This window comes from Pan paniscus, chromosome 10, assembly GCF_029289425.2.
Source record: "Pan paniscus chromosome 10, NHGRI_mPanPan1-v2.0_pri, whole genome shotgun sequence".
Taxonomy (NCBI): domain Eukaryota; kingdom Metazoa; phylum Chordata; class Mammalia; order Primates; family Hominidae; genus Pan; species Pan paniscus.
Window position 1 is genome coordinate 126,074,861 of NC_073259.2, and position 26,639 is coordinate 126,101,499.

At 45.5% G+C, this 26,639-nt stretch overlaps 2 protein-coding genes across 4 annotated transcripts in view; one reads left to right on the forward strand and one right to left on the reverse strand.

The window, feature by feature from the left end:
• The first annotated feature begins 5,737 nt into the window (after positions 1-5,737).
• Positions 5,738-21,803, forward strand: RFC5 (replication factor C subunit 5). 2 transcript variants are annotated; one of them, XM_034934613.3, is made up of 11 exons: positions 5,738-6,484; positions 8,663-8,727; positions 9,223-9,359; positions 10,495-10,574; positions 11,878-11,951; positions 14,421-14,580; positions 15,314-15,395; positions 16,456-16,585; positions 17,517-17,594; positions 19,337-19,391; positions 20,746-21,803. In XM_034934613.3, the coding sequence occupies exons 1-11, from the start codon at positions 6,420-6,422 to the stop codon at positions 20,840-20,842; spliced, it is 1,023 nt and encodes a 340-aa protein (XP_034790504.1). In that variant the 5' UTR covers positions 5,738-6,419; the 3' UTR covers positions 20,843-21,803. The 2 variants fall into 2 exon arrangements, with proteins under 2 accessions (XP_034790504.1, XP_034790505.1); XM_034934614.3 differs by lacking the exon at positions 5,738-6,484 and adding an exon at positions 6,734-7,644.
• Positions 21,804-22,469: 666 nt separating this feature from the next.
• Positions 22,470-26,639, reverse strand: part of WSB2 (WD repeat and SOCS box containing 2) — a 28,249-nt gene continuing 24,079 nt past the window's right edge. For both annotated transcript variants that reach the window (XM_034934612.4, XM_034934611.3), the window contains 4 exons: positions 25,893-26,065; positions 24,767-24,877; positions 24,539-24,646; positions 22,470-23,924 (listed from right to left, as the gene is read on the reverse strand). In XM_034934612.4, coding sequence (XP_034790503.1) covers positions 23,762-23,924; positions 24,539-24,646; positions 24,767-24,877; positions 25,893-26,065 — 555 coding nt within the window. In that variant the 3' untranslated portion in view covers positions 22,470-23,761. The remainder of the gene's footprint in view (positions 23,925-24,538; positions 24,647-24,766; positions 24,878-25,892; positions 26,066-26,639) is intronic.

Here is a 26,639-nt window from a genome sequence, read left to right on the forward strand (position 1 = left end):
GAAACCCTGTCTCTACTAAAAATACAAAATTAGCCGGGCGTGGTGGCGCATGCCTGTAAACCCAGCTACTCGGGAGGCTGAGGCAGGAGAATCGCTTGAACCTAGGAGGTGGAGGTTGCGGTGAGCCGAGATTGTGCCATTGCACTCCAGCCTGGGCAACAAGAGCAAAAACTCTGTCTCAAAAAAAAAAAAAAAGAAAAGAAAAATAAATAAAATGCCAGTGGAGGCTGGGCGTGGTGGCTCACTCCTGCAATCCCAGCAGTTTGGGAGGCCGAGGTGGGCAGATCACCTGAGGTCAGGAGTTCAAGACCAGCCTGGCCAACATGGTGAAGCCCCAGCTCTACTAAAACTACAAAAAAATTAGCCATGCGTGGTAGGCGGCACCTCTAATCCCAGCTATTCAGGAGGCTGAGGCAGGAGAATCGCTTGAACCTGGGAGGCGTAGGTTGCAGTGAGCTGAGATCACTCCACTACACTCCAGCCTGGGCAACAGAGCGGGACTCCATCTCCAAAAAATAAATTAAAAATAAATAAAGAAAGAAAGAAAATGTCAGCAGAGGGTCCCGCTTCCAGAGGCCAAGTTTAATTGGTCTTGCTGAACTTCTGATAATGGAATTTTTTAATAAAGTTCTCCAGGTGCTTTTAGTGTCAGCCTGGGCTAAAAGTCACTGATCTAGTCCAGTCCCTACCCCTGCCCATTTTACTGATGTGAATACTGAGGTCCAAAGACAAGTTAAGTAACTTGCTCAGAGGGCTATATCTTTAATTAATAGCAAAAACAGAAATAAGCAAAACCACACACACAAATGACATTTAGTAGGAAAACTTGGCTAAGCGCTGTGGCTCATGCTTTTAATCTCAGCACTTTGGGAGGCCAAAGCAGGAGGATCCCTTGAGGGTAGGCGTTTGAGAGCAGCCCTGGCAATGCAGTGAGACTCCATCTCTACAAAAAAAAAATTTTTTTTAATCATAATAATACTAGAACAACTTTGTTTTTCCACAATAGACATGTGAGTACTGTTAAATAAAATTTATGGTATGAACCTGACAAGTTTTCAGAAAATAAAAATTAAATAAAACTTATGAGAGGCATTGTTTGGACTAAGTTCCTGCACTAGGCCTTGATAGACCAGACCAAACCAAAATGGAGTCACCTACGCTAACCACCATGCAATCAAATGGAACTTTAAAATGGGCCAGTTTTCAACAGGGCACAGTGGCTTATGCCTGTAATCCCAGCACTTTGGGAGGCCAAGGCAGGTGGACCACTTAAGGCTGAGGCAGGTGAATCACAGGAGTTCAAGACCATTGTGGCCAACATGGTAAAACACCAACTCTACCAAAATACAAAAATTAGCTGGGTGAGGTGCCAGGCACCTGTAATCCCAACTGCTAGGGAAGCTGAGGCAGGAGAATCACTTGAACCCAGGAGGCAGAGGCTGCAGTGAACCAAGGTTGCACCACTGCACTCCAGACTGGATGACAAAGCAAGACTCCATCTCAAAAAAAAAAAGAAAGAAAGAAAAAGGCCAGTATTCAAAAAACCAGATTTACAGCAACCAATCCAAAAGGGCCTAGTCAAGTTGAACAAGCATAACAATGTCTCCTCTGCTTTAATCTTATAAGGAAAGTAGCTTTGAAATGATCAGTTCACTTTCTAGCCTGTGTTTCTGCCTTCTTTAGTTCTTCTGCATATAAAACCCATCCCTTGCTCAGCTCGCTGGAGCACCTTTCTGTTTTACAGATGGGATGCTGCCCAATTCATGAATTGAAAATAAAAGATGGCTGGGCACGGTGGCTCATGCCTGTAATCTCAGCACTTTGGGAGGCTGAGGTGGGTGGATCAATGGAGGTCAGGAGTTTGAGACCAGCCTGCCCAATATGGGGAAACCCCGTGTCTACTAAAAATACAAAAAATTAGCCAGGCATGGTAGCAGGCACCTGTAATCCCAGCTACTCAGGAGGCTGAGGCCGGAGAATCGCTTGAACCTGGGAGGCAGAAGTTGCAGTGAGCCAAGATTGCCCAACTGCACTCCAGCCTGGGCAACAAGAGCGAAACTCCATCTCAAAAAAAAAGCAGAAAATAACAGACAATGAGATCATTAAATTCAATTTGATAAAATTTTGTTTTTAGACAGCATCCATTGTGTTTCTTAGAAAGTGAAGTCCTGCAGCTGGGTGCAGTGGTTCATGCTTGTAATCCCAGTATGAGCCACTTTGGGAGGCAAAGGTGGGTGGATTATTTGAGCCCAGGTGTTCAAGACCAGCCTGGGAAACATGGCAAAACCCTGTCTCTACAAAAAATACAAAAACTAGCCGGGCGTTGTGGCATGCGCCTGCATTCCCAGCTACTAGGGAGGCTGAGGCAAGAGGACCACTTGTGCCCTAGAGGTGGAGGTTGCAGTGAGCCACGATAGTGTCACTGTACTCCAGCCTGGGTGACAGAGTGAGATCCCTCTCTCAAATAAATAAATAAATAGGAAATCAAATTCCTGGAGTGCTTGAGGACTGAGAAGCAGGGTAGTATAGTGATATGACTCTCAAACCTGAGCGATTCAGAATCCCCTCAAGGGCTTGTCACAACACAGACGGCTGGGCCCCACCTGTGAAGTTTAAGATGTCTTGGGTTTGAGGTGGAGGAGGGAAGAATAATTAGAATGTCTAACAAGTTCCCAGGGGCTGCTGTTGATGCTGTTGTCCCAGCATGGGCTATATAGAATCAGACTATATTAGCAAGATCCAGTTCTGCCCCTTACAGGTGAGAACCTAAGCAAGGTACCTAACATATCTGCAAAATGGGGCCAATGATAGTAACTTGGGCTTCTTGCAACAATTGAGTGGTCATAATAAACGTAAAGTGCTTAGAACAGTGTCTCGGCCATAGAAACTGCCTAATGGATATGAGCCATTTTCATTCATTCATTCATCAAACAGTTATGAGTTGAGTGTTTCCTTTGAGCCAGGCAATGTTTCAGGCCCCAGAAGTACAGTGGTGAGTAAGTCAAAGGTTCTCCTCCAATGAGCTTACATTCCACTGGGAAGGCATACAATAGATGACTTTGCAACATATAATCTAATGTCAACACAGGAGAATTCTACATTCCAAGTTAACGGAACAGCAGATGCACACAGAGTTTTATGATAAGTTGTTCTGTTCTTGTTTGAATCTTCCAGCTCAAGGAGGTGGCAGCATCGTGCTTCTAATGCAAAGGTCCTTAGAAGGATGGTTCTTACCATGAATGGCTCGTACCATGATGGTAAGGATGGCCTTAACCATCAATAAGGGCAGATTATGGCATAGTTCCACTAGCCAATCCTTTGGGTTTTGTTTCAGAGGACAAATTTGAAACCAGAACAGTTTGGGTGGAGAGTGTTAGGAGGGAAGGGAAGAGTAGGGTGGCGATGTATTGGATGCTGCACATTTGTTCTTTCATTTAATCCTTACAACAATCTTTGAGTAAATATTATTGGATAAGGAGAGAAGAAACCTGCCCAAGGCTAAGTGGAAAAAGTGGCATCCCACCCCAAGGGTACCTAATGCTTGGCAAGGAGCAAAACCACTGAAGGGAGAACAAATCATGAACAAAGAGAGAAGGATCCAGAGTCCACGTGGCCATCTTCAAAAGTTTGCCTTCGCCTTGCAACTTAAATTGCCTTTCTCATGAGAGGCAAAAACATTCAAATGCACCATTTTCCTGGCATGTAGGAATGCTTTGGTCTACATGTTCACTGCACTGATTCTAATAATTCTTTAGCCTTTATAATTCTTTTCATTCTCCTGGAACACTTGAGGATTTGGGGACTTGCTTAGGTTTCTCTCCATAGGCTGTGTAAAGATTTTTAGAGTTGAACTGATTCGAGGCAGGTCTTCTGACACCCAAAGCAATGCTTTCTTGATGACTTCTCCTTTAGTTTCAAAAGCCACTGTATTAGTCCATTTTCATACTGCTATAAAGAAATACCCAAGACTGGGTAATTTATAAAGGAAAGAGATTTAATTGACTCACAGTTCAACATGGCTGGGAAGGCCTCAGGAAACTTACAATCATGGTGGAAGGCGAAGGGGAAACAGGCACCTTCTTCACAAGGCGGCAGGAGAGAGAAGAAAGAGCGAAGTAGGAAGAGCTCTTTATCAAACCATCAGATCTTGTAAGAACTCACTGACTATCACAAGAACTGCATGGGGGAAACCGCTCCCATGATCCACTCACCTCTCTTCCTGGACACCTGGGGATTACAATTCAAGATGAGATTTGAGTGGAGAAACATAGCCAAACCATATCAGCCACCCTTTAGGATTTTACCCCAGTGTGAAGCCTGCGTCTCAACAATTAGATCGTTGGTGAGGAGGGTATAGCACCATTTATTTCTTTAGTAATCTTTCATAATTTTGCTTAGTTATTCTATCAGTTGTCTTCTAAAATTGTATCAGCTGTTTTCCTTTATTTTTATACCCATCACTTGTATTTTATGCCTTTTAAAAAACAGAAGTGGGCTGGGTGTAGTGGCTCATGCCAATAATCCCAGCACTTTAAGAGGCCCAAGGCAGGCAGATCACTTGAGCCGGGGAGTTAGAGAGTGTAGTGAGCCGTGATTGTGCCACTGCACTCCAGCCTGGGTGACATAGTGAGACCTTCTCTCAAAAATGAAACAGAACAAAACCCCAGGAGTGTTCAAAGACCCCAGAATTTGGCAATACATGACAAATATTTAATGTGTTTCTATAACTTTAATTCAGAGGCATCTATATCTCACCTCAGCATGTGTCAGCAAATTAATTGTAAACTTGTGCTGATTTTTAGCCTTAGTATTTAAGAAAAACTTGTTAATCATTTATGATTCCCTTCCTGGAGATAAAAATGAATAAAACCAGTTTTATCTTAAAAGAAAGAAAGAAAAGTTTTAAAATGGCATGCTAATGATCTAAGCCCCCAGTGTTAAAGTTTCCTGGGAGCAAGCAGAGTAGGGGCACTGTCACATCACAAGCCCTAGCTGATCCCCTTCTTCGGGGTCCCCAGGCAGGGGCTAGGGTGAAGCCATAACTGCCATCACATACTTGCCACTGTCCCTCTGCTGTGTTCCTGAAGCAGGTGACAGTGATGTAATCCTATGCAAAGAGTATTGCTACCTCCTAATCAGAACACTGCTGACCCCAGGCCAGCCTCAGAAATCCTCCCAGGATTTTTGTCTTCCTCATCATGTTAAAAGAAAAAAAAAAAAGAAAAGACTTCAATATGGATGCTTTGCATGCTCATTGCTGGAAAATACAGACCAGGCCAGGCGCGGTGGCTCACGCCTGTAATCCTAGCACTTTGGGAGGCTGAGGCGGGTGGATCACTTGAGGTCAGGAGTTCGAGACCGGCCTATCCAACATGGCAAAATCCCATCTCTACTAAAAATACAAAAATTAGGCAGGCGTGGTGGCGCGCGCCTGTAGTCCCAGCTTCTCCGGAGGTTGAGGCAGAGAATCGCTTGAACCCGGGAGGCAGAGGTTGCAGTGAGCCGAGATAGCGCCACTGCACTCCAGCCTGGGTGACAGAGCAAGACACCAAAAAAAAGAAAAGAAAATACAGACCAACAAAAAAGAAGAAAATAAAAGTGATCTAGAATTCTCCTCGCCTCAGGAAAAAAACCTAAAATGTTGATATCGATTCTCCTCAGTATCTCAGATCACAAGGACCCTGTCCTCTGTGTTCATGAACTAGACCCTTCCAGCGACACAGATTAACCCAACTGGAAGTTTCTGTTTGTTTTTCTCTGGAGTCGTTTTCTGGAGGTTGGTTCCCTAAATTTTTTGGGCGAGGGGCACGGATTCCGGAGATAGGTAGGTTGCAGTTGTGTTTGTTTGGGGTTGTTTTCATTTCCAAATATTCACCTCCCAGCTTGGGGGCCGAGAGGTATCTCAAGCCTTCTTTCGCAAAGGCATCTATATTCAAGACCCAGCCGTTTTACTCGGGGTTGTTTTTTTTCTTAGATTTTTTTTTTTTTTTTTTTTTGAGCCCCGGCAGCTTTTGTTCCTTTGAATTTAAGTGTTTGAAGCTTGGCGATGGCAGGAATTGGCTTTAGCCTTGAGATCTTAATATGTAATGATGACTGGGGCTGCAGGGGGCCCTGCCTCTCCCGCTGCCCTGCTCTGGAAGCGCCTGGGTATCTGAGAGTTCAGAGCAGGCTGGAGGGGCGGAGCTTGGAGGGAGGCTGGCGGCCCGCGCCTCCGGTAACCTAGCAACCGACGCCCTAGCAACGCGAGGGGGCGGGACCGAGGGAGGAAGTCGGAAACTGGTGGCCGCGTCTCGCGAGAGTTGCTTTTGCGCGCGAACTGTAAGTGCCAGGGTCTCAGGGTCAGGTCGCGGCTGGTCACTGTGCAGGCGCTTGGGTGACGCGACGATCTCAGCGGATCTGGTCACCTTCGTCTCCCCGCCATGGAGACCTCAGCACTCAAGCAGCAGGAGCAGCCCGCGGCGACCAAGATCAGGAACCTGCCCTGGTAGGAGGAGGCCGAGCGGCGGCGGTGGGCAGAGGGGGCCAGGCGGCCGCGCGGGGAGGAGGTGGCTGGGGTGGCAGGTGACCGGACCCCAACCCGACCTCTTCCCGTCGTCCCCAGGCCTGCAGCCGGGACCGAGCTGCAGAGGTTTCCCCCGACACCCCCCAGCTACCCAGACTCGTCCGTTCTGTTTAGGACTTTTGCCAGTTCTCACCCTTTCACCCCCAGCTCCATTTGCCGAAGAAGAAGGCGGCTTTCGCACCTGGTGACAGCACAGGGGTTCGATCCCGCGTCTCCTGACACCTGCAATGGGCTCCATGCCAAAATGCCCTCTTCCCACTCTTCAAAACCTGCGATGCGACTATTGGTCACATTTTAAACTAGTAATAACGCTCCCTGGTCAACTTTTATTGAATGGCATATTATTAGATTAGCAGACGCCCTGTTAGATGTTCGATCCTTACAAAGACCGTAGGAGGTAGGCACCGCTTCAAATTTTACACAGGAGGAAACTGCATTTTAGAAAGATGTAATGACTTCCCTATGGTCCAAGGGAGAAAATTGGCTTGGAGGTGAATCTAGGAAGTCTGAATTCAGAGCTTGTACTCTTAACCATCCTACTTAAACAGCTATGTTCTCGCAATGCTTCCAAGACTTTGAAGCAATTTGACTTGGCTTCGAAAAGCTGCAAGTTGTCATTGTCTAGTAACTAGTTCAATTTGTCTTTACTGTGGTTAAAAAAAACCCAGAAGATTGACAGTTGTAACTATTTTATGTATTTACATATTTATTTTTTTAGAGACAGGGTCTCGCTCTGTCGCCCAGGCTGGAGCGCAGTGGTGTGATCACAGCTCAGTGTAACCTCAAACATTGGGGTTCAAGCCATTCTCCTGCCTCAGCCTCCGAAGAACTGGGACTTTTAGAGGCGAGCTACCAAGCCCATCCTGTAACCATTTTAAAATGTACAGTTCAGTGGCATTAAATACATTCAGAATGCAGTGTACTGTTGTGGAGTCTTCCCGCTATCTAGTTCCAAAATTTCATCACCCCAAATGGAAATCCTGTACCCATTGACAGTTACTCCCCATTCTCCCCTTCCTCTAGCCCCTGGCAACCACTAATCTGCTTTCTATCTATGGATTTGCCTATTCTGGACATTTCATGTAAGTGGAATCCTACACTATGTGGCCTTTTGTGTCTGGTTTCTTTCACTCAGCATCATGTTTTCAAGGTTCATGCGTGTTGCTGCTTGTATCAGTAGTTAATTTCTTGTTATGGCTGAATCATATTCCATTGTATGGACAGAAGAGATTTTACCTATCCATTCTTCTGTTGAAGTCTATTTGGGTAGGAGTTCAGTTTCAAATGCACTTTGCAATAGTAGGTGCCCATCAGGTTGAGATTATAGGCAAACAGCTGGAAAGATGAAGTTAGAACAGAGTTTTCAACCTCAGCACTATTGACATTTTGGGCCAGATACTCTGGGTGGGTTTAGGGGAGCTGTCCTGTGCACTGCAGCATGTTTAACAGCATTCCTAGAGACTACACACTGAGTGCCAAAGGACCCTCTGCCCACCTGTGACAACTAAATATGTTTCTAGATATCACTAGATGTTCCTAGGAAGACAAAATCACCTGTGGTTGAGAACCACTGCTCTGTTCAAACTTAAAGTCCTTTCTTATTCTTCCTTTTTAAATTAGGATATGAAAGGATTCTGGTTTTTTTTTTAAGACAAGGTCTCACTCTGTCACCCAGGCTGGAGTGCTGGAGTGCAGTGGTGCAATCTCGGTTCACTGCAACCTCCGCCTCTCGGGTTCAAGCAATTCTCCCACCCCAGCCTTCGGGGTAGCTGGGGCTACAGGGGTATGCCACCATGCCCAGCTAATTTTTGTATTTTTTGGTATTTTTTATTGAATGGCATATTATCGGGTTAGCAGACACCCTGTTAGTTGTTCTATCCTTACAAAGACCCTAGGAGGTACCCATAGAGACAGGGTTTTGCCATGTTGGCCGGGCTGGTTGGTCTTGAACTCCTGACCCCAAATGATCCACCCACCTTGGCCTCCCAAAGTGCTGGGATTACAGGCATGAGCCACTGTGCCTGACCTGCAAGGATTCTTTTGCACATAAAATATTCTTGCATTTATATATGTCATAATACATACTAAATTGTATTTCAGGGTTGAAAAATACCGGCCACAGACCCTGAATGATCTCATTTCTCATCAGGACATTCTGAGTACCAGTAAGTATCCATGTGTCAGTTGCTCTTGTCCTGGTTGAGGGACTTGTATAAATTTCTTGGCGATGTTGTCTCTCCTAAGTAATAACTTCAAAGAATCTGATTGCGCTTTGTAGAATGTGGCTTTAAGATCATTCATTCATTTTCTTCAGGTCGCTACAGTCCAGTGGGTAAGTCACAAACATGAGCATAAAATTGCAACACAGTGGAGTAAAAATAGCATTACGGAGAATCATTTAAGTTCACAGATGTTGCCAGCACCCAGAAAGGTGCCTGTAACACAGTAGGCACTCAATAAATACTTGTTGACTGGCTGCGCTATTGAGTGAATTCCAGTTGTTCCACGAAAGCAGATATGAGGCCCCTACATCAAGTTGTATCTGCCTCTGATTTGGACATTGAATTGGGTTGAAGAGCTTTCAGCCCAACTCAGGAGCCCAGGGTGAATGAGGCAGCTCCCAAAGACTGATGGTGCCCTTCTTCCTTCCTGATCCTCAGTTCAGAAGTTTATCAATGAAGACCGACTGCCACACTTGCTTCTCTACGGTCCCCCAGGGACAGGCAAGACATCTACCATCCTAGCCTGTGCGAAACAGCTATATAAAGACAAAGAATTTGGCTCCATGGTCTTGGAGGTAAATAAGATTGTTCTTACTCTACAAATAACTTAGGACTCCAGTCTCTTAATTTCAGTTCTGCTGGTTTTATTTTACTTTAAAAGTAAGTTGCCCCACGGACAGTTAGGAAAGAAGTAAATTTGAATATTTTAATTCCCTTTTTCCTATAATGGTCATTTTGGTCTGGATTAGCGTTGGTCAGCTAGAGGGCAGTTGTAGGGTTTGGCACCTTTTTCTTTGCTCTTGCCAACTTCTCCCCAAACCTTACTTTATGGTGACTTGGTTGCTGCCTGTCTGCCATGGCCCCTCTAGATCAATTCACCACGTTTCTCCACCATATTCCTGCCTGGAAGGCTGAGCTCTACTGACTATAAGCTCACTTACCCTCTGGCTCCTGGTTGGGTTTGGCCAATAGGGGCCTTGGCAGGGGTGGGGGAAGGAAGTGAGTGATGCCTGGGCCTTCCCTGGGGGCTGACACAGGCTGGCAGCATGGCCTACCTGTAGGGTACATCTCACAGGTGGTACCTTTCCTGCAGCCCTCTCCAGGTGCCTACAGCCACTCCCTTCACTAAGCCCTTCAGGCTCAAGGGTGACAGGTATTGCATAGCCCCATGGTTTTCCTATATCACACCTTTAAAAAGATCTTGTTTAATTCTCTTCAAATTGCTGCATTTGAGTATGCCATCTGTATATTGCTGGGACCTTGACTAATATACTTAGATTCAAAAATCTGAGTATTGTCTATTGCAAGAAAAGTTTAACTTACTTTTTAGACGCAGGTCTCAGAACTTTGCTGCTACTAATGTCCTTATTTCAGTTTATTAAGAACTTGGTAACTTAGGATTGTGGTAGCTGAAATTTGTATCATTCTGCTCATACCAGAGGTGCTGTTCAGTGTAACCATACCAATTAATTATTTCTCCGATTTATGTCAGTCATTGTCCTCAAAGGGTGGGGGTAATATAGCCATCTTTATTAATTTAGTGAATTTTGTGTAAAACTGATTTTTTATTTTATGATGATCTCTTAGCCATCATTAGACATAGAGAGCTAGCCTGCTGAGCTGGACTGATGAGGAAATACACTAACACCAAGAACTCACAGATAGCACAGCAACATGGTTTTTGTTTTGGCTTCTGTCTTCCACATTTAGCTGAATGCTTCAGATGACCGAGGAATAGACATCGTTCGAGGACCGATCCTGAGCTTTGCTAGCACAAGGACAATATTTAAGTAAGAATTATTTGTGTAATTTCGCTCCCTTGATTTTGATTAGTAAGATGATATGGCTTAATTTTTTAATCCTCTCCTTAGCCAGTTTATATGGGTTGAAAAAAAAAGTGACTTTGTCCAAAGCAACCATGGAAAAGAGATAAACGAGAGGGATGGTAGTAAGAAGCGTTATAATGCAACTGTTAAAATAAAATGTTATCTACACTTGTATTAGCAAGTTTTTTTTTTTTTTTTCTTTTTTTTTGGAGACAGGGTCGCCCTGTATCGTACAGGCTGGAGTGCAGTAGCATGATCTCGGCTCACTGCAACCTCCACCTCCTGAGTTCAAGCGATCTTCCAGCCTCAGCCTCCTAAGTAGCTGGGACTACAGTCGTGAGCCATCACGCCCAACTAATTTTTGTATTTTTTAGTAGACGTGGGGTTTTGCCATGTTGCCTAGGCTGGTCTCGAACTCCTGAGCTCAAGCAATCTGCCCGCCGCAGCCTCCCAAACTGCTGGGATTACAGACGTGAGCCCAGCCTGTATTACCAAGTTCTTTAGGGAGCATTAACTTCATTTTTAGTTCCTGAGAACTGGTTAGATTGCCCTAAGACTGGATGAGCTAGTTTGAATTTAAAAATAAATTGAGATCAGGAAGGACAACTAGGATGGTGGCTAAAAAAAAAAAGAAAGAAAGAAAGAAAAAGGGTGAGGGCCGGGCGCAGTGGCTCACACCTGTAATCATAGCCCTTTGGGAGGCCTAGGCAGGTGGATCACCTGAGATCAAGGGTTCAAGACCAGCATGGCCAACATAGTGAAACCTCGTCTCTACTAAAAATACAAAAATTATCTGGGCATGGTGGTGGGCGCCTGTAATCCCAGCCACTCAGGAGGCTGAGGCAGGAGAATCGCTTGAACCCGGGAGGCAGAGGTTGCAGTGAGCCAAGATCGCGGCACTGCACTCCAGCCTGGGCAACAGAGCAAAAACTTAGTCTCAAAAAAAGCAAAAGGGTGAGGGACTCAGGCGTGAGTGAGGGAGACGGGAAAAGCAGTAGCATGGTAGGGTGCCATGTGGAGGAAAGTGAAGATGCCAGAGGACACAGCGCACAGAAGTAGAGAAGTCTCCTCCATTCCCACCAAGGGTTGAAGGAGTGATGCGGCATTTCCTCTCTGAGTGACCAAAGATGTCTGCCTTGGCCAAAGTTCTAGAAGAAATTGTCTTTCTGAGACAGGGCCCGATGGCACAATGGGAAGATATAGGTTTGAGCCCAGATGTTGAGGTGAGATTGAAGAAATCTTTAGACGGCACCATTTGTTTTTCTAGGAAAGGCTTTAAGCTAGTGATCTTGGATGAAGCAGACGCCATGACTCAGGACGCCCAGAATGCCTTGAGAAGAGGTAAGCAGAGGCACTGTGGAGCGTTTGGGCTGGCGTGCACACTGGAAGGAGAATTAGGAACTTTGTGTTTGTTGCTGTTGTTATTGTTTTTTTGGGGGGGGAGTTTTGTTTTTTTTTTTGAGTCAGAGTCTTGCTCTGTCACCCAGGTTGGAGTGCAGTGGCGCAATCTTGGCTCACTGCAGCCTCTGCCTCCTGGGTTCAAGCGATTCTCTGACCTCAGCCTCTTGAGTAGCTGGGATTACAGGCATGCACCACCACACCTGGCTGATTTTTATATTTTTAGTAGAGATGGGGTTTCACCATGTTGGCCAGGCTGGTCTCGACCTCCTGACCTCGGGTGATCCGCCCGCCTCGGCTTCCCAAAGTGCTGGGATTACAGGAGAATTAGGAACTTTAAGCTTCCCAAAGTGCTGGGATTACAGGAGAATTAGGATGTGAGATATGGCTTGGCTTGTTTTCAGTTTTCATCTTCTGGCCCAGAGAAATCTCTATGCCTTTCTCTGTGTCTCCCATCTAATGATACAGGCTAGATACCTCTGTAGCGGGACTTCCCCTTCAGCAGCCTAGGGACTAAGCCCTGCGGGGACTTTTAAGTCTGGCCAGTCACTGGTGTTCAACCTCCTTTGACACTGGGTTCAATTTCAGAGTTGGGAATTCATATCTTTCCGTGGGATGGGGTGTGGAAAATCTTTCATCCTTAAGCTATCAGATAGTCCTTTCTGCTAATAGTACCCTTTCCTTTCTACTAATGGTACCCTTTGAACCACAATGGCTAGGAAAAGCATATCTGAAGTTGAGGTGCCCAGAGAGCTGATATTACTTCACTGCTTGCCAAGTGAATGATTTGGCAGGGGGAGGGACAGCACCCTGCGATTTGTCTGTCTTCAGGGGCCTAGTGCAGTTCTTTTCTCTTAAAGGACACTTGTCATCTCTCATTAAGATTCCAAGTGAATCAGCTTTGAGAGAAGAACGATCTTTAGGAGTTTGTGGGGAGGGAGTAGATGGCAGCACATGTTAAGAGAAGGATGGGGGAAGGGGGAGGAGGAGGGGGTGAGGAGGAGGAGGGGGAGGAGAAGGCGGAGGAGGAGGGTAGGGGGAGGTGGAGGAGGAGAGGTTGGGGAGGAGGAGGAGGAGGAGGAGGACAGCGAGAATATCTTCTGGTCCTAGAAGCTTGGCAGCCTTTCTTCGGCATCTTGTTCTGCCGAGTGACTGTCATTCTGGGCAGATCCCCATGTGAGAACATTGGGTACCTACAGAATGGAACTGGTGTCATAAGCAACTCTTTGTTCGGGTTATTGCTCCCTTGAGTGCTCTAAGGCCTCCAGACAGTCTCCATGGAAAAGTCTGCAAAAAGCCGCCCCCCTCCCTGCCCATAGAAGGTGAAGAATCATCAACCTGCCAAATATAATTTTATGTAAAAGGACAAGAAGAGGTCTCATAATCTTAATGGGGTTACATGGCAAAAGTGCCAGAATCATGGCAAATGGTAAAAAGGAAGCATTTTGTAAAATCCCACGGAGGCATGTTTACCAGTTTGTCAAAGAGGGGTGGCTAGGCAGGGCGCAGTGGCTCACACCTGTAATCCCAGTTCTTTGGGAGGCTGAGGCAGGCAGATCACCTGAGGTCAAGAGTTCGAGACCAGCCTGGCTAACTGATGAAACCCCATCTCTACTAAAAATACAAAAATTGGCCTGGCACAGTGGCTCATGCCTGTAATCCCAGCACTTTGGGAGGCCAAGGCGGGCGAATCATGAGGTCAGGAGATCGAGACCATCCTGGCTAACATGGTGAAACCCCGTCTCTACTAAAAATATAAAAAATTAGCTGGGCGTGGTGGCACGTGTCTGTAGTCCCAGCTACTCGGGAGGCTGAGGCAGGAGAATCGCTTTAATCTGGGAGGCAGAGGTTACAGTGAGCCGAGATCGTGCCATTGCATTCCAGCCTGGGCAACAGAGCGAGACTGTTTCAAAAAAAAAAGAGGAGTGGCTAATCTCTGATCTGAACAGGCCAGCGCTGCCCTGTCATAGGCTGCAGCCTCACTTGTTTACATTCTTTCTTTTTTGAGACAGAGTCTCACTCTGTTGCCCACGCTGGAGTGCAGTGGAATGATTTTGGGTCACTGCAACCTCCACCTCCCGGATTCAAGCAATTCTCCTGCCTCAGCCTCCCAAGTAGCTGGGATTACAGGCATGTGCCACCACACCTGGCTAAATTTTGTATTTTCAGTAGAGGTTTTGCCGTGTTGGCCAAACGTCCTGACCTCAAGTGATCCTCCCGCCTCAGCCACCCAAAGTGCTGGGATTACAGACGTGAGCCACTAAGCCACTATGCCCGGCCAACATCCTCACTTGTTTGCAGTATTGAATCTTTTCCTATACCCTTGTGACCACAGAAAAATTCAAGTTTTCTGGGCTCTCTGAAAAATCAGAATGGACTTTGACATGAAGTGGTTTTATTTTCTCTTACTAGTAATTGAGAAATTCACAGAAAATACCAGATTCTGCCTCATCTGTAACTATCTGTCAAAGATCATCCCTGCCTTGCAGTCCCGCTGCACGAGGTTTCGGTTCGGTCCCCTGACTCCTGAACTCATGGTTCCCCGCCTGGAACATGTCGTGGAAGAAGAGAAGTGAGTATTTTGTGGGCCTTTGGGGATGGAGTGTAGTAGAAACAGGCTTGTGGGATGACTGGCTGGTTCGTATGTAGAGGAGAGGAATGTTGGAAAACGACTTTGCAGAGTGCCTAGCACAGGGGAGGCACTGGGGACCGTCCACTGCTATCATTTTCTCTGCCGTCTCAAGGCCATTCCTCATAAAAGTCATTTGGTACTTCATTTTTCTTGATTCCATCCTCCTCCCCTGGAAGCTGTCCCAATTTCCTCCTACTCTTCTTTGTCATTGGAAACTGCAGGCTGCTGAGTCCCTTCTGCAAAGATGCTTCCAGCCTTTTTAGACTAGAAGGGAAGGTTCTAAGACATCACATTCTGTGTAGTCAGATGCCAAGCAAGTAGCCGACCTGAGCAGCTGCTTGTTGTGAAGGAGTTTCAGCTGTGTGATCATGGCTTGTGCCAGGCCTCTGTCCTCCCCAGAGAGCAGAATTCAAGGCGACTGGCTCCATGGGAGAATGCTTGTTCCTAAATACAGGCTGTTCTCGATTTTGGTTGGCTGTGACTACTAATGTGAAGCCCAGGTCCCTAAAAACCAGAGTGAATTCTAGATCATATAGATCAGGAGATTATTAACTCTGTTCCTCTCCTTCCTTCATCCCTTTAAAGCCTTAATCATTCCAGGCCATCTTGTTCCTTTGGTGAATGCTGGTGCTCTCAGGGGGCCTCATAAATCCCTTTTGCTTATTTCTTTCAGAGTTGATATAAGTGAAGATGGAATGAAAGCACTAGTCACTCTTTCCAGCGGAGACATGCGCAGGGCTCTGAACATTTTGCAGGTATGGTCTCAAGCAAATCCTTTTTTTTTTTTTTTTTTGAGACAGAGTCTTGCTCTGTCGCTCAGGCTGGAGTGCAGCAACACAATCTCAGCTCACTGCAACCTCCGCCTCCTGGGTTCAAGCGAATCTCCTGCCTCCTGAGCAGCTGGGATTACAGGTGCCCGCTACCACGCCCTACTAATTTTTGTATTTTTAGTAGAGATGGGGTTTCGCCATGTTGGTTAGGCTGGTCTCGAACTCCTGACCTCAAATGATCCATCTGCCTCAGCTTCCTAAAGTGCTGGGATTACAGGCATGAGCCACCATGCCCAGCCTGGTCCCAGCAAATCCTGAGTCATTGTTTTGTAATAGTTTTTGAAGAAAGACCTAAGCAAAGGCATGATCAATCTGTAAATTTTGAAATCTACAGCTGGTAAGACCTTGGTCTCATAACCTGCAGGATTCCCCCTCCTCACTTTGTATTTTGATTAATTGAAAAAATCACTTGTTGCAGGCCAGGTATGGTGGCTCACGCCTGTAATCCCAGCACTTAGGGATGCCGAGGGAGGTGGATTGCCTGAGCCCAGGAGCTGGAGACCAGCCTGGGCAACATAGTGAGACTCTGTCTCCACTAAAAAATCATGAGCCAGGTGTGGCGGTGCACACCTGTAGTCCCATCTACTCAGGAGGCTGAGGCAAGAGGGTGACTTGAGCCTAGGAGGTCGAGGCTACAGTGAGCCATGATCATGCCACTGCACTTCAGCCTGAGCAACAGAGCAAGACCCTGTCTCAAAAAACAAAGAGAGAGCAAAAGAAAATGTTTTAAAAACAAAAAGAATCATTTGTTGCAAAGAAGGCAAAGGGAGGGAAGGATTTGGCACTGGAATAGCCAACAGGCTGTGGCATCCTCTGATGAGGTGACTCTTCCGGTATTGAATATGTGGGTTCCCACTGCCTTGTGCCCATAGAACTTTGCTGCTCACCTGCATTGCTGCCTTGGCAATTTCTTCTTGGCTCCCTGCAGCTTGGTGGCGGCTGTGACAGCCACTGTGATCTCCCCTTTCCCCCTCTGTCTGCACAGAGCACCAATATGGCCTTTGGGAAGGTGACAGAGGAGACTGTCTACACCTGCACCGGGCACCCGCTCAAGTCAGACATTGCCAACATCCTGGACTGGATGTTGAATCAAGATTTCACCACAGCCTACAGAAGTATCCTTTCTCATGACCTCCTGGCCACCGAGACCTGAAGGTGGCCCCAGGAGTTCAGGTTGCAGCCAGCACCCACACCTTGCTGGCAAAGGATGACTGGCTGCAGGCGACTCTGGTCAGCTTGTTGTGGGAGTGAGATGTCTGTAGGTGGAGTGGGTACTTGTCTTTAGCACTCCAGAGTTCTTCTTGGAGGGCTCTGACCTTCAAGTCAGGGTAAGGCTTGAAGCAGCTTCACTCACAGATGGGAGAAAAGCTTAGGCCTTGGCATTGAAGATGCAGGAATTTTCAAGTGGTCATGATAGTGATAGCTCTTGTGCTGTGAAATGAAAGGCTAGGAATGGTGACACGAAGCCTTTTTGGAAATGCATTTGGGGCTGGGTGTGGTGGCTCATGCCTGTAATCCCAGCACTTTTGGAGGCTGAGGCGGGGAGATCACTTGAGGTCAGGAGTTCAAGACGAGCCTGGCCAACATGGCGAAACCCCGTCTCTACTAAAAATACAAAAATTAGCTGGGCGTGGTGGTGGGTGCCTGTAGTTCCAGCTACTCGGGAGGCCGAGGCATGAGAATTGCTTGAACCTGGGAGGCAGAGGTTGCAGTGAGCCGAGGTCATGCCACTGTACTCTAGCCTGGGTGACAGAGGGAGACTCCATCTTAAAAAAAAAAAAAGAAAGAAAGAAAAAGAAAATGCAGTTGGCTTTATTCTCTACTAGAAGGAGTTACAACTCTATCTTTCAGAAAGCCGTTACTGAAGATGAAACAAAGAAAAATAAAGAATTGGAGTCCAACACGTGCAGCTTCAAGTTGAAAGAGAAACAGTTGTGTTGGGATTAAAAGCCCTACTTTAAAGTCTCTTGCCCGGGTTTGGATTCAAAATTCTCTGCAGTATGTTTGTTCTGGAACTTGTTCCCTTTGCCTTAACTGCTCCTCTAGATATTACAGAATTGAAAACTCTGAAGGGGTTGGCACTGCATGATATCCTGACAGAGATACACTTGTTTGTGCATAGAGGTAACTTACATTATACCCCAGCTGAGAAGCTGTGGAGAAGGTAGCCTGCTTTGGGGTTAAGGATGGTTAGGACAGGAGGCTTCATTCTTGAAGCAAAGAAACTAATGAATTGTAAATCAGACCCTTCTTGTTAGCAGTTCTGTCTTGCCACTGTTTAAAATTTTGTTCCAGAGCTGGGTACGGTGGCTCAAGCCTGTAATCCTAGCACTTTGGGAGGCCAAAGCAGGCAGATCACTTGAGGTCAGGAGTTGAAGACCAGCCTGGGCAACATGGTGAAACCCCGTCTCTACTAAAAATACAAAAAATTAGCCTGGCATGGTGGCGCACGCCTGTAATCCCAGCTATGTGGGAGGCTGAGGTGGGAGAATCATTTGAACCTGGGAGGTGGAGGTTGCAGTGAGCCAAGATTTGCCACTGCACTCCAGCTTGGGCGACAGAGCTAGAGTTTGTCTCAAAAAAAAAAAAAAACACAAAACACAAAAAACGTGTTCCATAAACCCTCTTTTAATATCTAGAACTGCTGGGGAAAGTGAAAACTCCTGGAGGCTAACTTTATTTCCTCTAGGGGTTTATATTTTATAGCAGTAAGTAGTATATATTAATTCAGATTTCTAAAAAAAAAAAAAAAAGTCTGTCTATCTATCTATCTATCTAGATATATATTCCCAGAAAAGAAAGAGAAGATATGTAAACCATGTAAACCAAAGCAGGCTTAAGGAAAACATCTTAAGTTCCACACTTGCCTGTACCTTCTACACAGAGAATTGGTTCTCAACCTTGGCAGCAGATAGGGGCACTCCAGACAAATTAAGTCAGCTTCTCGGAGGACAACCAGGCATCCGTATTCTCTAAGCTCCCCAGGTGACTTGTGTAGGCTTTCGGAGAAGCTCTTCCTTCCACAGTGGCCAACTGCTAGATGGAGACTTAACCGGGTCAATGAATGTTGGTTCTGCCCAGGCCTTCACAGGCCTCTTCCTGGCTGGCCCATGCCATGCCTTCTGCCCAAGGTATGGTTGGCTCAGGCCCAGCTCTGCACCTTGATTGTGGAAGCTGAGCATAAACCAACTTTAAAAAATCAGTTGTTTGTGCTTGGTTTTTAAATGGGGACAGGATAGGTATAGTGGCTGACGCCTGTAATCCCAACACTTTGGGAAGTCAAAATGGGTGGATCACTTGAGCCCAGGAGTTTGAGACCAGCCTGGGCAACATGGTGAAACCACATCTCTACAAAAAGTACAAAACAGCCAGGCAAGGTGGCGCACACCTGTAGCCCCAGTTACTCAAGAGTCTTGAGGTGGACGATCCCTCAAGCCCAAGAAGTCAAGGCTGCAGTGAGTCATGATCATGCCATGCCATGGCACTCCAGCCTGGGCAAGAGAGTGAGACCCCGTCTCAAAATAAAGTAAAATATAAAATAAAAACAGCAAGTGGGAACTCAGCATTCAAGTTAACTTGTAGAGCTACCCAGCTGCTAAGAGCAGTGTGATCTTCGGTGCTCTTAGGATCACTTTGGTATCTGCTCATTTTCCTTTTTGACTACCCTATAAAGCACAAAATCGAGTGGGTAAAAAGTATGAAACCAGCACTGTTTCTACTTTCTTAGAGGTCTGGTATCTAGTGAGCAGGCTGAGGCCTCAGGACTAGTTCAGTGTTAAGGATTTGATGTTGAAACTCATTTGTCCTCTGTGGGTTTTTTGACAGTAGAGAGTGACCTAACTCGTTTGATTTTGTTTTTCCCTCAGTTGACTTTCCATCTTCAGTTCGAATACATTTATTGACCAAAATGGCAGACATTGAGTGAGTACTTCTTGTCCCAGTTTTAATTATTTTCCTCCTTTTTTCCCCTGTTGTGAGTTATTTGTTTCAACTTTCTTGGTTTCAGTTTTTTTTCCTAAATCGTTCACATACGGTACAATCTAGTCTGGTGATATTGAATGGAATGTGGGGAAGGGTGTGAGCTGCTTAAAGAACATGGGGATAAATTCACAGGTCAAGTACAGATCAGTTACATATCTGAGATGAAGGCCTCTCCTTGGACCTCACAGGCTCGGCCCACATTGATTCTGAAAATGCCCTTGTTATTTGGGAGGCCTGCTTTGCTTCAACCACCCAGCTGTTATTAAGGCATTTTGGCATACTAAAGCATATTGGGGGGAAAAGTAAACACAAACTCAATTTTCTGCTTTGCCTGGTTCCGTAAACACTGTTATTAGCCCCCAGTGAAGCTGGCAGCTATCATTTAAGTAGACAGAGCATTGGGTTCAACATAGACGTCAGCATAGGCCAACTCTAATTTGTGGCATTGGCTTTCACAGGCACAAATTAGGTCACCTCTCCTCATTGCATTGTGAATATGATGATTTTGCTATCAGTGGCTGGGCATTTAGAAGGTGGCGAGATGAACTCCAGTGTCCTGCTTTACTGACTAGACCACAGACCCACCAATGTATCAGCCAAACTCCCCGATGAAATGGCTTAAGAGGAAGGAAATCTCTGTTCTTTCCCTCTTAACATATTTTGCCGACGAAATAATCCTTCATTACATAAATTTTGTATATCTGTATAGTTAGGACAAAGTTAAGTTCAGAACACCGCTGTTGACACCTAATAATTTATTTCTTTTTTTGAGACAGAGTCCCACTCTGTCGCCCAGGCTGGAGTGCAGTGATGCAGTCTCGGCTCACTGCAACCTCTGCCTCCCAGGTTCAAGCGATTCATCTGCCTCAGCCTCCTGAGGAGCTGGGATTACAGGCATGCACTACCATGCCCAGCTAATTTTTGTTTTTTGTTTGTTTGTTTTGTAGAGACGGGGGTTTCACCATGTTGGCCAGGCTGGCCTCCAGTGATTGGCCCGCCTCCCAAAGTGCTGGGATTACAGGTGTGAACCACCGCGCCCGGCCTGATACCTAATAATTTTTAAAATTGAATCTGTCCTTACAAGTTTGAAACATCACATTTATAAATCAATGTGTAGGGCAGAGAAGAAAATGTTAGGGGGACACATACAAGATTGCCATCCAGGGCAAATTTGTTCTATCAATTCCCATCCCCACTCCTTCAACAGATTTTCAGCCCTAGATCTCTTGGTCCCTTAAGAAAAGGCAGCTGTGTTTGGTGTCTTTTTTCTTACCCTGTGTTTGGTTTCTGTTAGGTACAGGCTTTCTGTTGGCACCAACGAGAAGATCCAGCTGAGCTCCCTCATTGCTGCATTTCAAGTCACCAGAGACCTGATTGTTGCAGAGGCCTAGGTGCTCTGAGGGCCGTTCACAATTCTCAGGGCTCAGCAGTGACGGGAGAACAGAGGACAGTTCCAGGATAAACTGCTGCCTGGGGCTGTGGGATGAATCAGTCACCCCGAATCTTGGAAAAACCCCCTTCCAGGAGAGGATGGGCAGGCATTTAAAAAGTACCGTTTTTGTGGTTGTTTGGAGCAGGGATGTACAAAATAATTTTAATGTATTAACTCATACTGCCTGTCTTTTATAGGGGAAAAAAATAACCTTTTTTATTTTAAAGTTATAAGGTTTTTACCTTTTAGTTGCTTGGATGACAGGGAATTAGCCTACCCCATTTTGGTCTGGAACAGAAGACTTTCAAATTTAATATGGTCCAAGTGTCTTCCTACTCAAGGTAAACATTATCTCCAAAATTACATTTATGATTCTAATATTTGGCATTGTGTCTGTATCTAATTTAAACAGATGTTAATGGACGTCTGGCCGAAACTATTATACTTTTATAAGATGAGCTGAATCCTCTTACTTTAAAAACTGGTCTTTTTATTTACCCTCTGTGGTAGAAGAGTCACCAGCAGGTTCCAAATTGATGTGTATGATAGGAAAAAAACCTTAATTTTAAATATAATATAGAGCCTTAAACTATGCCACTGGGTGGCAGAGGCTGTATAAAATGCACTTGTTTTCATGCAGGAGCGGGGCAAGTAAGGTTGAGCCTGACTGTAAATCTAGAACTGCGGAAGGACTGGGACTTTTGTACAAATTTCACATTTATTTTACAGCAATCATGCTGCATTTGTGTTAGTGTTCTTTATAATAAAAAACAAAGCAGCCTCCTGGCTGGCTGTGTTACAAGTGACTCTTCCTTAGACAGCTAGAAAGATGCTGACTTTGTCAAACTTGCATTTATATGAAAACCTTCTGTCTCTAGTATCACAGAATAAACTTTCTTTAGATGCTGTCCTTTATAAAATGTCAAATTCTTAAACTGTCAAATGGAAAAAGTCACTATTCCCTTTGTTCATGGAGGACTCACCCCCTTAAGGACAGCGGCAAAGTATGAAGCTAACTATCTGATGGCCAACCAGGCCTCAAACCACCCAGAGGCTCAGCATCTGCTGTACCTGGAACTTCAAGATAACCATGAAATGTAAACGTTGGCCAATCCATTCCCAGCTCTTCTGCTGTACTACTTGTTTTATGTGTTTATTTTTTGAGGCAAGATCATGCTCTGTCAGTCACCCAGGCTGGAATACCGTGACACGATCGTGGCTCGCTACAGCCTCTGTGTCCCAGGCTCGAGCAGTTCTCCCACCTCAGCCTCCTGAGTAGCCGGAACCACAGAACCACAGGTAAATGCCACCACATCCTCAGCCCCCTGAGTAGCTGGGGCTACCATGCACACCAGCACCACACTAAGTTTTTTTGGCTATTTATTTATTTATTTTTTAAATAAAGATTGGGTCTTATCTCACTCTGTTGCCCAGGCTGATCTTGAACTCCTGAGCTCAAGCAGTCCTCCCACCTCAGCCTCCCAAAGTGCTGGGATTACAGGCATGTGCCGTCACACCCAGCCCTGCTTGTTTTAAAAGGGGACTTTTTTTTTTCTTAATGGAAAAAAATGAAACAGAGAGCCAAAAGCTTTTAACTGTTTTTTTTTTTCTTTTCTTCAATGAAAGCCTCTCATTTTGAAAAGACATGTTTTTCTTCAAGCAACAAAGGTGGTAGAGGAAATTCCTCAACTTTCTCAACGAGTCATGTAACGTTACACTGGCCTCCATAAAGCACCGATTAAGAAAGCTAAAGAATAAGATGTTGTATTTCTTTTAAAATAATTTAAAATATATTAAATTTTCCTAAGGCAGGTTTTGTTTGAATGAGGTGTCTTGATTAGATAACTACATGCCACTGAAGGAGAACAGTACTTTTAAGGAGCTATTTTTGTTTTGCAGTAGAGTTGAAACCAGCTGATTAATCCAATGAAGTTAAACAGCAGAGACAGATCTCGTACATAAGAGTATCAGCTAAAGTCATGACTACACCAATTCTTTACACAATTAAGACATCTTTGCAACTGTTCAATTTAAGTACTATGGTTTTTAGATAATCGAGAAAAACACAGTTGTACCTTAACATCTGTTGAGAAAATACAAATAAATATGATGCTAATAAATGGCCACTGATAACTCAGTAGCCATCTGAATAGTCATGCGGTTTAAGAATACATCCTTGTATAATCTGACATACAAATTTGTCATTTCCTGCACATGCACACCATTGTTAAAAAAAAAAAAAAAGCCAGTAATAGTGTCTGGATCGGTCAGGAGCACGGCCTCCGAGTCCCCTGTAATTTAGTTAAGCTAAATTAATACCTCATACCAAATGGCTCCAGGAAAACTGTCCTGCAGGTCAGAAGGGAGCCCAAGAAGAAAAGCACTTGGCCAACATCGAAGCAACTCTGACCACAGCAGGAGAGAACTTGAACCAATGCTACCACTGCATCAGAAACACAAGGATAGGTACTAGGCAGAAGCCATCCTTCCCAGCAGAGGGAGTGTGAGCTGCTCTGCCACTAGAGAGGCTCTGGAGGCCTACTTAGTTGCATAATCAAAACAACATCAGTAACTGCACTTTGAATCAACACGAGCAGAAAGAGTTCAACACTTGCTGTTCATAACTGGACTGAAGATTTAACGTAAGGCTCTGTTGCCGCGCAAGTGGAATCTCTTCCTCTAAGACTGACTTTCACATGCCAGGGAGAGAAAGATCCATGACTAGCACACTGGAATCTGGTTTTGCTACATTCTATTCACAATCCCAAAGAAATGCTATTATTTCCATGCAAGACCAGATGTTTGGCCCATTATTCCAGCAACTCCCTTTGACAGGACGATTTACCCTGCTACAAAGAAGCACAAGATGTGGTGTTGCTTAAAAAGTCCTGTATGTGAGGAACTCTTTCATTTTCTTGGGGATTGGCAGTGCTAGGACTTGGTAAGTTGTTAGGAAACTTCGAAGGGCTTTCCGGCATAAGTGCTTCAGTGAGGACAGGACCCTAGGAGCTGTCCAGAACTGGACGTGGCCATCTCTTGTCCTGAAATGAAACAGAAACCGATGCTAAGACAGAGCTTGGATGTTCATGTTTTCATGAGGATGAATACTCATGTTTCTGTTTTGACTGCAAAGAGCAGGAGACTTCGGAGAGTGAAATGTAACCCTGACTGTGGAAATGGATGTACAAGTTGTGGTGCTGAATAATTAAAGCTGCTGATAGGATTAGAAAAACTCAAGACACCTGTGATACCAAAGCGCTCTCTCTTGGCACAGCCCTTTCTAAATCTGACCACAGTTAGTTCAAAAGTATAAGGGGGAAGAGTGCCACCTACTGAATTATAGATGTTACCTGTAAAGTGGTCTTTTAGCCCTAAATGGTTTCCCATATATTATGCATCATCTCAATTTTATTCTCCCTTGTGAACTTGGCCCATTAGGTGGCATGACTTACAGATCTTTAATTACATTTAGGTTAAATATTCAGAGAAAATGGGACACCGTTATTAGCAAAATCGATCATTTGAGTTTTATATAATCTTGAATTGCCTTAAAGGTTTCCTCATAGGCAAGAAAATTCTAGATGGTTTCTTTCCTTAAAAAGCTCCATGGTATACTCAGCAGAAAGCACCACCCATCTGTTCAGCTAATACATACCCTGTGGCAATGACTCCACCATGTGGAAAAAATGTGCAGCAAAGCCCATTGGTCATAGGAGCAAATGCAATGGGAGTTTTCAGTTCCAGGGCCCAGATCCTGAGGAGTCTGGATGGGGAGAGAGAACATCTGGATATTAGCTGACCCAGGGCCAGACCAAGAGGGCCTTGCTGCCATTACTTGCAAGCACTTGTTCTGAGGCCATGTAAAGAGAGTTCTCTTCGTTACCTGTCATCTGCCACCGTGGCAAGGTACAAGCCTTCCGGAGAGAAGCACACAGATCTCAGTGAGCTAATGTGGACGTCACTGTCATCCATGGCGGGGTCAACCTGGGTGTGGCTGGGAAAGAAACAGGATGGCAGGCCTGGAGTGATGGCTGCTCTCCACCCTCCATCATCACCCTAGGCAGGAAGCCAAACTGCCCTGGCTACAAAAGGGCTCGAGATGCATTGTGTGCCCCTCGTGGAAAAGCTTGGGATTTGCACACTGGGAAAAAAAAGGGTATCTCAGAAGGCTCCAGGTGTCCTGTGGATGAAGGGTTACTAACACTTCCTTGTGCTAATTTGCTTATGCAAAGTAGGTCAGCCCTCACTTTAATGCCACAGTAGAAACTGCAAGTCTTTTTTAGGCTAAGATACATGATAATTATAGGACTGCCTATTATTTGCTTCATAAAACAACAGACACAAAAGGAAAAAGGAGACCAAGTTTGTGAGAACATGAAACTCATTTTGGAAAGTACAGTTTCGATAAGAGGCTCTTTCTGAACTTGTTACTACAGTTATTAGTAAATGGAAATAAAGAGTCATATTGAGGCTTCATAATGCTGATTCCGAAGAAGTACACACAGCCACCTGAATCGGGAGACTGGAAGACACTCAAAGCTACTTGAGAGGGCTTAATTGACAAGGCATCACTAAGAAGCAATGAACCAGGCCAGGCGCAGTGGCTCATGCCTATAATAGCAGTTTGGGAGACTGAGGCGGTGGATCACCTGAGGTCAGGAGTTTGAGACTAGCCTGGCCAACATGGTGAAACCCCATCTCTACTAAAAATACAAAAATTAGCCAGGCCTGGTGGCGCACGCTTGTAGTCCTAGCTACTCGGGAGGCTCAGGCAGCAGAATCGCTTGAACCCGGGAGGTGGAGGTTGCAGTGATCCAAGATTGCGCCACTGCACTCCAGCCTGGGTGACAGAGCGAGACTCTGTCTCAAAAGAAAAAGAGACCCACTGTGCCTTTTTATCCAGCTTGTCCCCTCCCATGTCCCAGATTCTAAAAGAGATATGTCTAATCCCAGGCAGGTTCCTCATCAGTCCCCCCACAAAAAAGTCATAGCAGGGATTCAGTCCTTACTGGAGTGACCTCAGCCTTTCGCCGGTGTAGGGGTCCCACATAATCACATTGGTATCGTAAGAAGCCGTGACAAGCAGGGCAGAGTCGGGGGAGAAGTCACAAGAGACAACACTGCTTTGATGGCCCTCTAGCTTCCGAATTAACGTGTAGGACCTCATGCTCCATAGAAAGACCTGTGGAAAGTAAGAAGTGCCTGGTTAGGGCAGAAGCAAAGTGCTTAGGACTCAAACGGAGGGAGGGAAAGGTACCACCACCAAATCTGCAGGCCCTGCAGCCAGGGCTGATTCTCTATCCCTTTTCTACAGCTCTTCCAGAATGTGTAGTGTAGGTTTAAATAAGGTAACTGGTCTGGATTCTTGAGGATTTAAAACAATGGGCATGCTCAAGGAGCTCACTATAAGAGAGAATAAACCAGATCAGCCTTAGGAAGACCCCTGCTGAAACGCATGTGCAGAGACTTCTGAGTCTGCTTCTGAGTCCTGTTTGCCAATAGGGTAGTAGTATGTGCTGATGAAGACCTGAGCCAAGTGCTATCTTATTCCACTTAAAAATAAAGGTCAGCGGCCAGGCACGATGGCTTATGCCTGTAATCTCAGCACTTTGGGTGGCTGAGGTGGGTGGATCACATGAGGCCAGGAGTTCAAGACCAGCCTGGTCAACATGGCAAAACCCCATCTCTACTGAAAATACAAAAATTAGCCAGGCATGGTGGTGCACGCCTGTAAGCCCAGCTATTTGGGAGGTTGA

Coding starts and splice junctions, on each gene's coding strand:
- RFC5 (XM_034934613.3), top strand. CDS start 6,420: ATGGAGACCTCAGCACTCAAGCAGCAGGAGCAGCCCGCGGCGACCAAG. Junction 16,586..17,516: donor TTTCACCACAGCCTACAGAA/GTATCCTTTCTC, acceptor CTGCTCCTCTAG/ATATTACAGAATTGAAAACT. Junction 19,392..20,745: donor ACCAAAATGGCAGACATTGA/GTGAGTACTTCT, acceptor GGTTTCTGTTAG/GTACAGGCTTTCTGTTGGCA.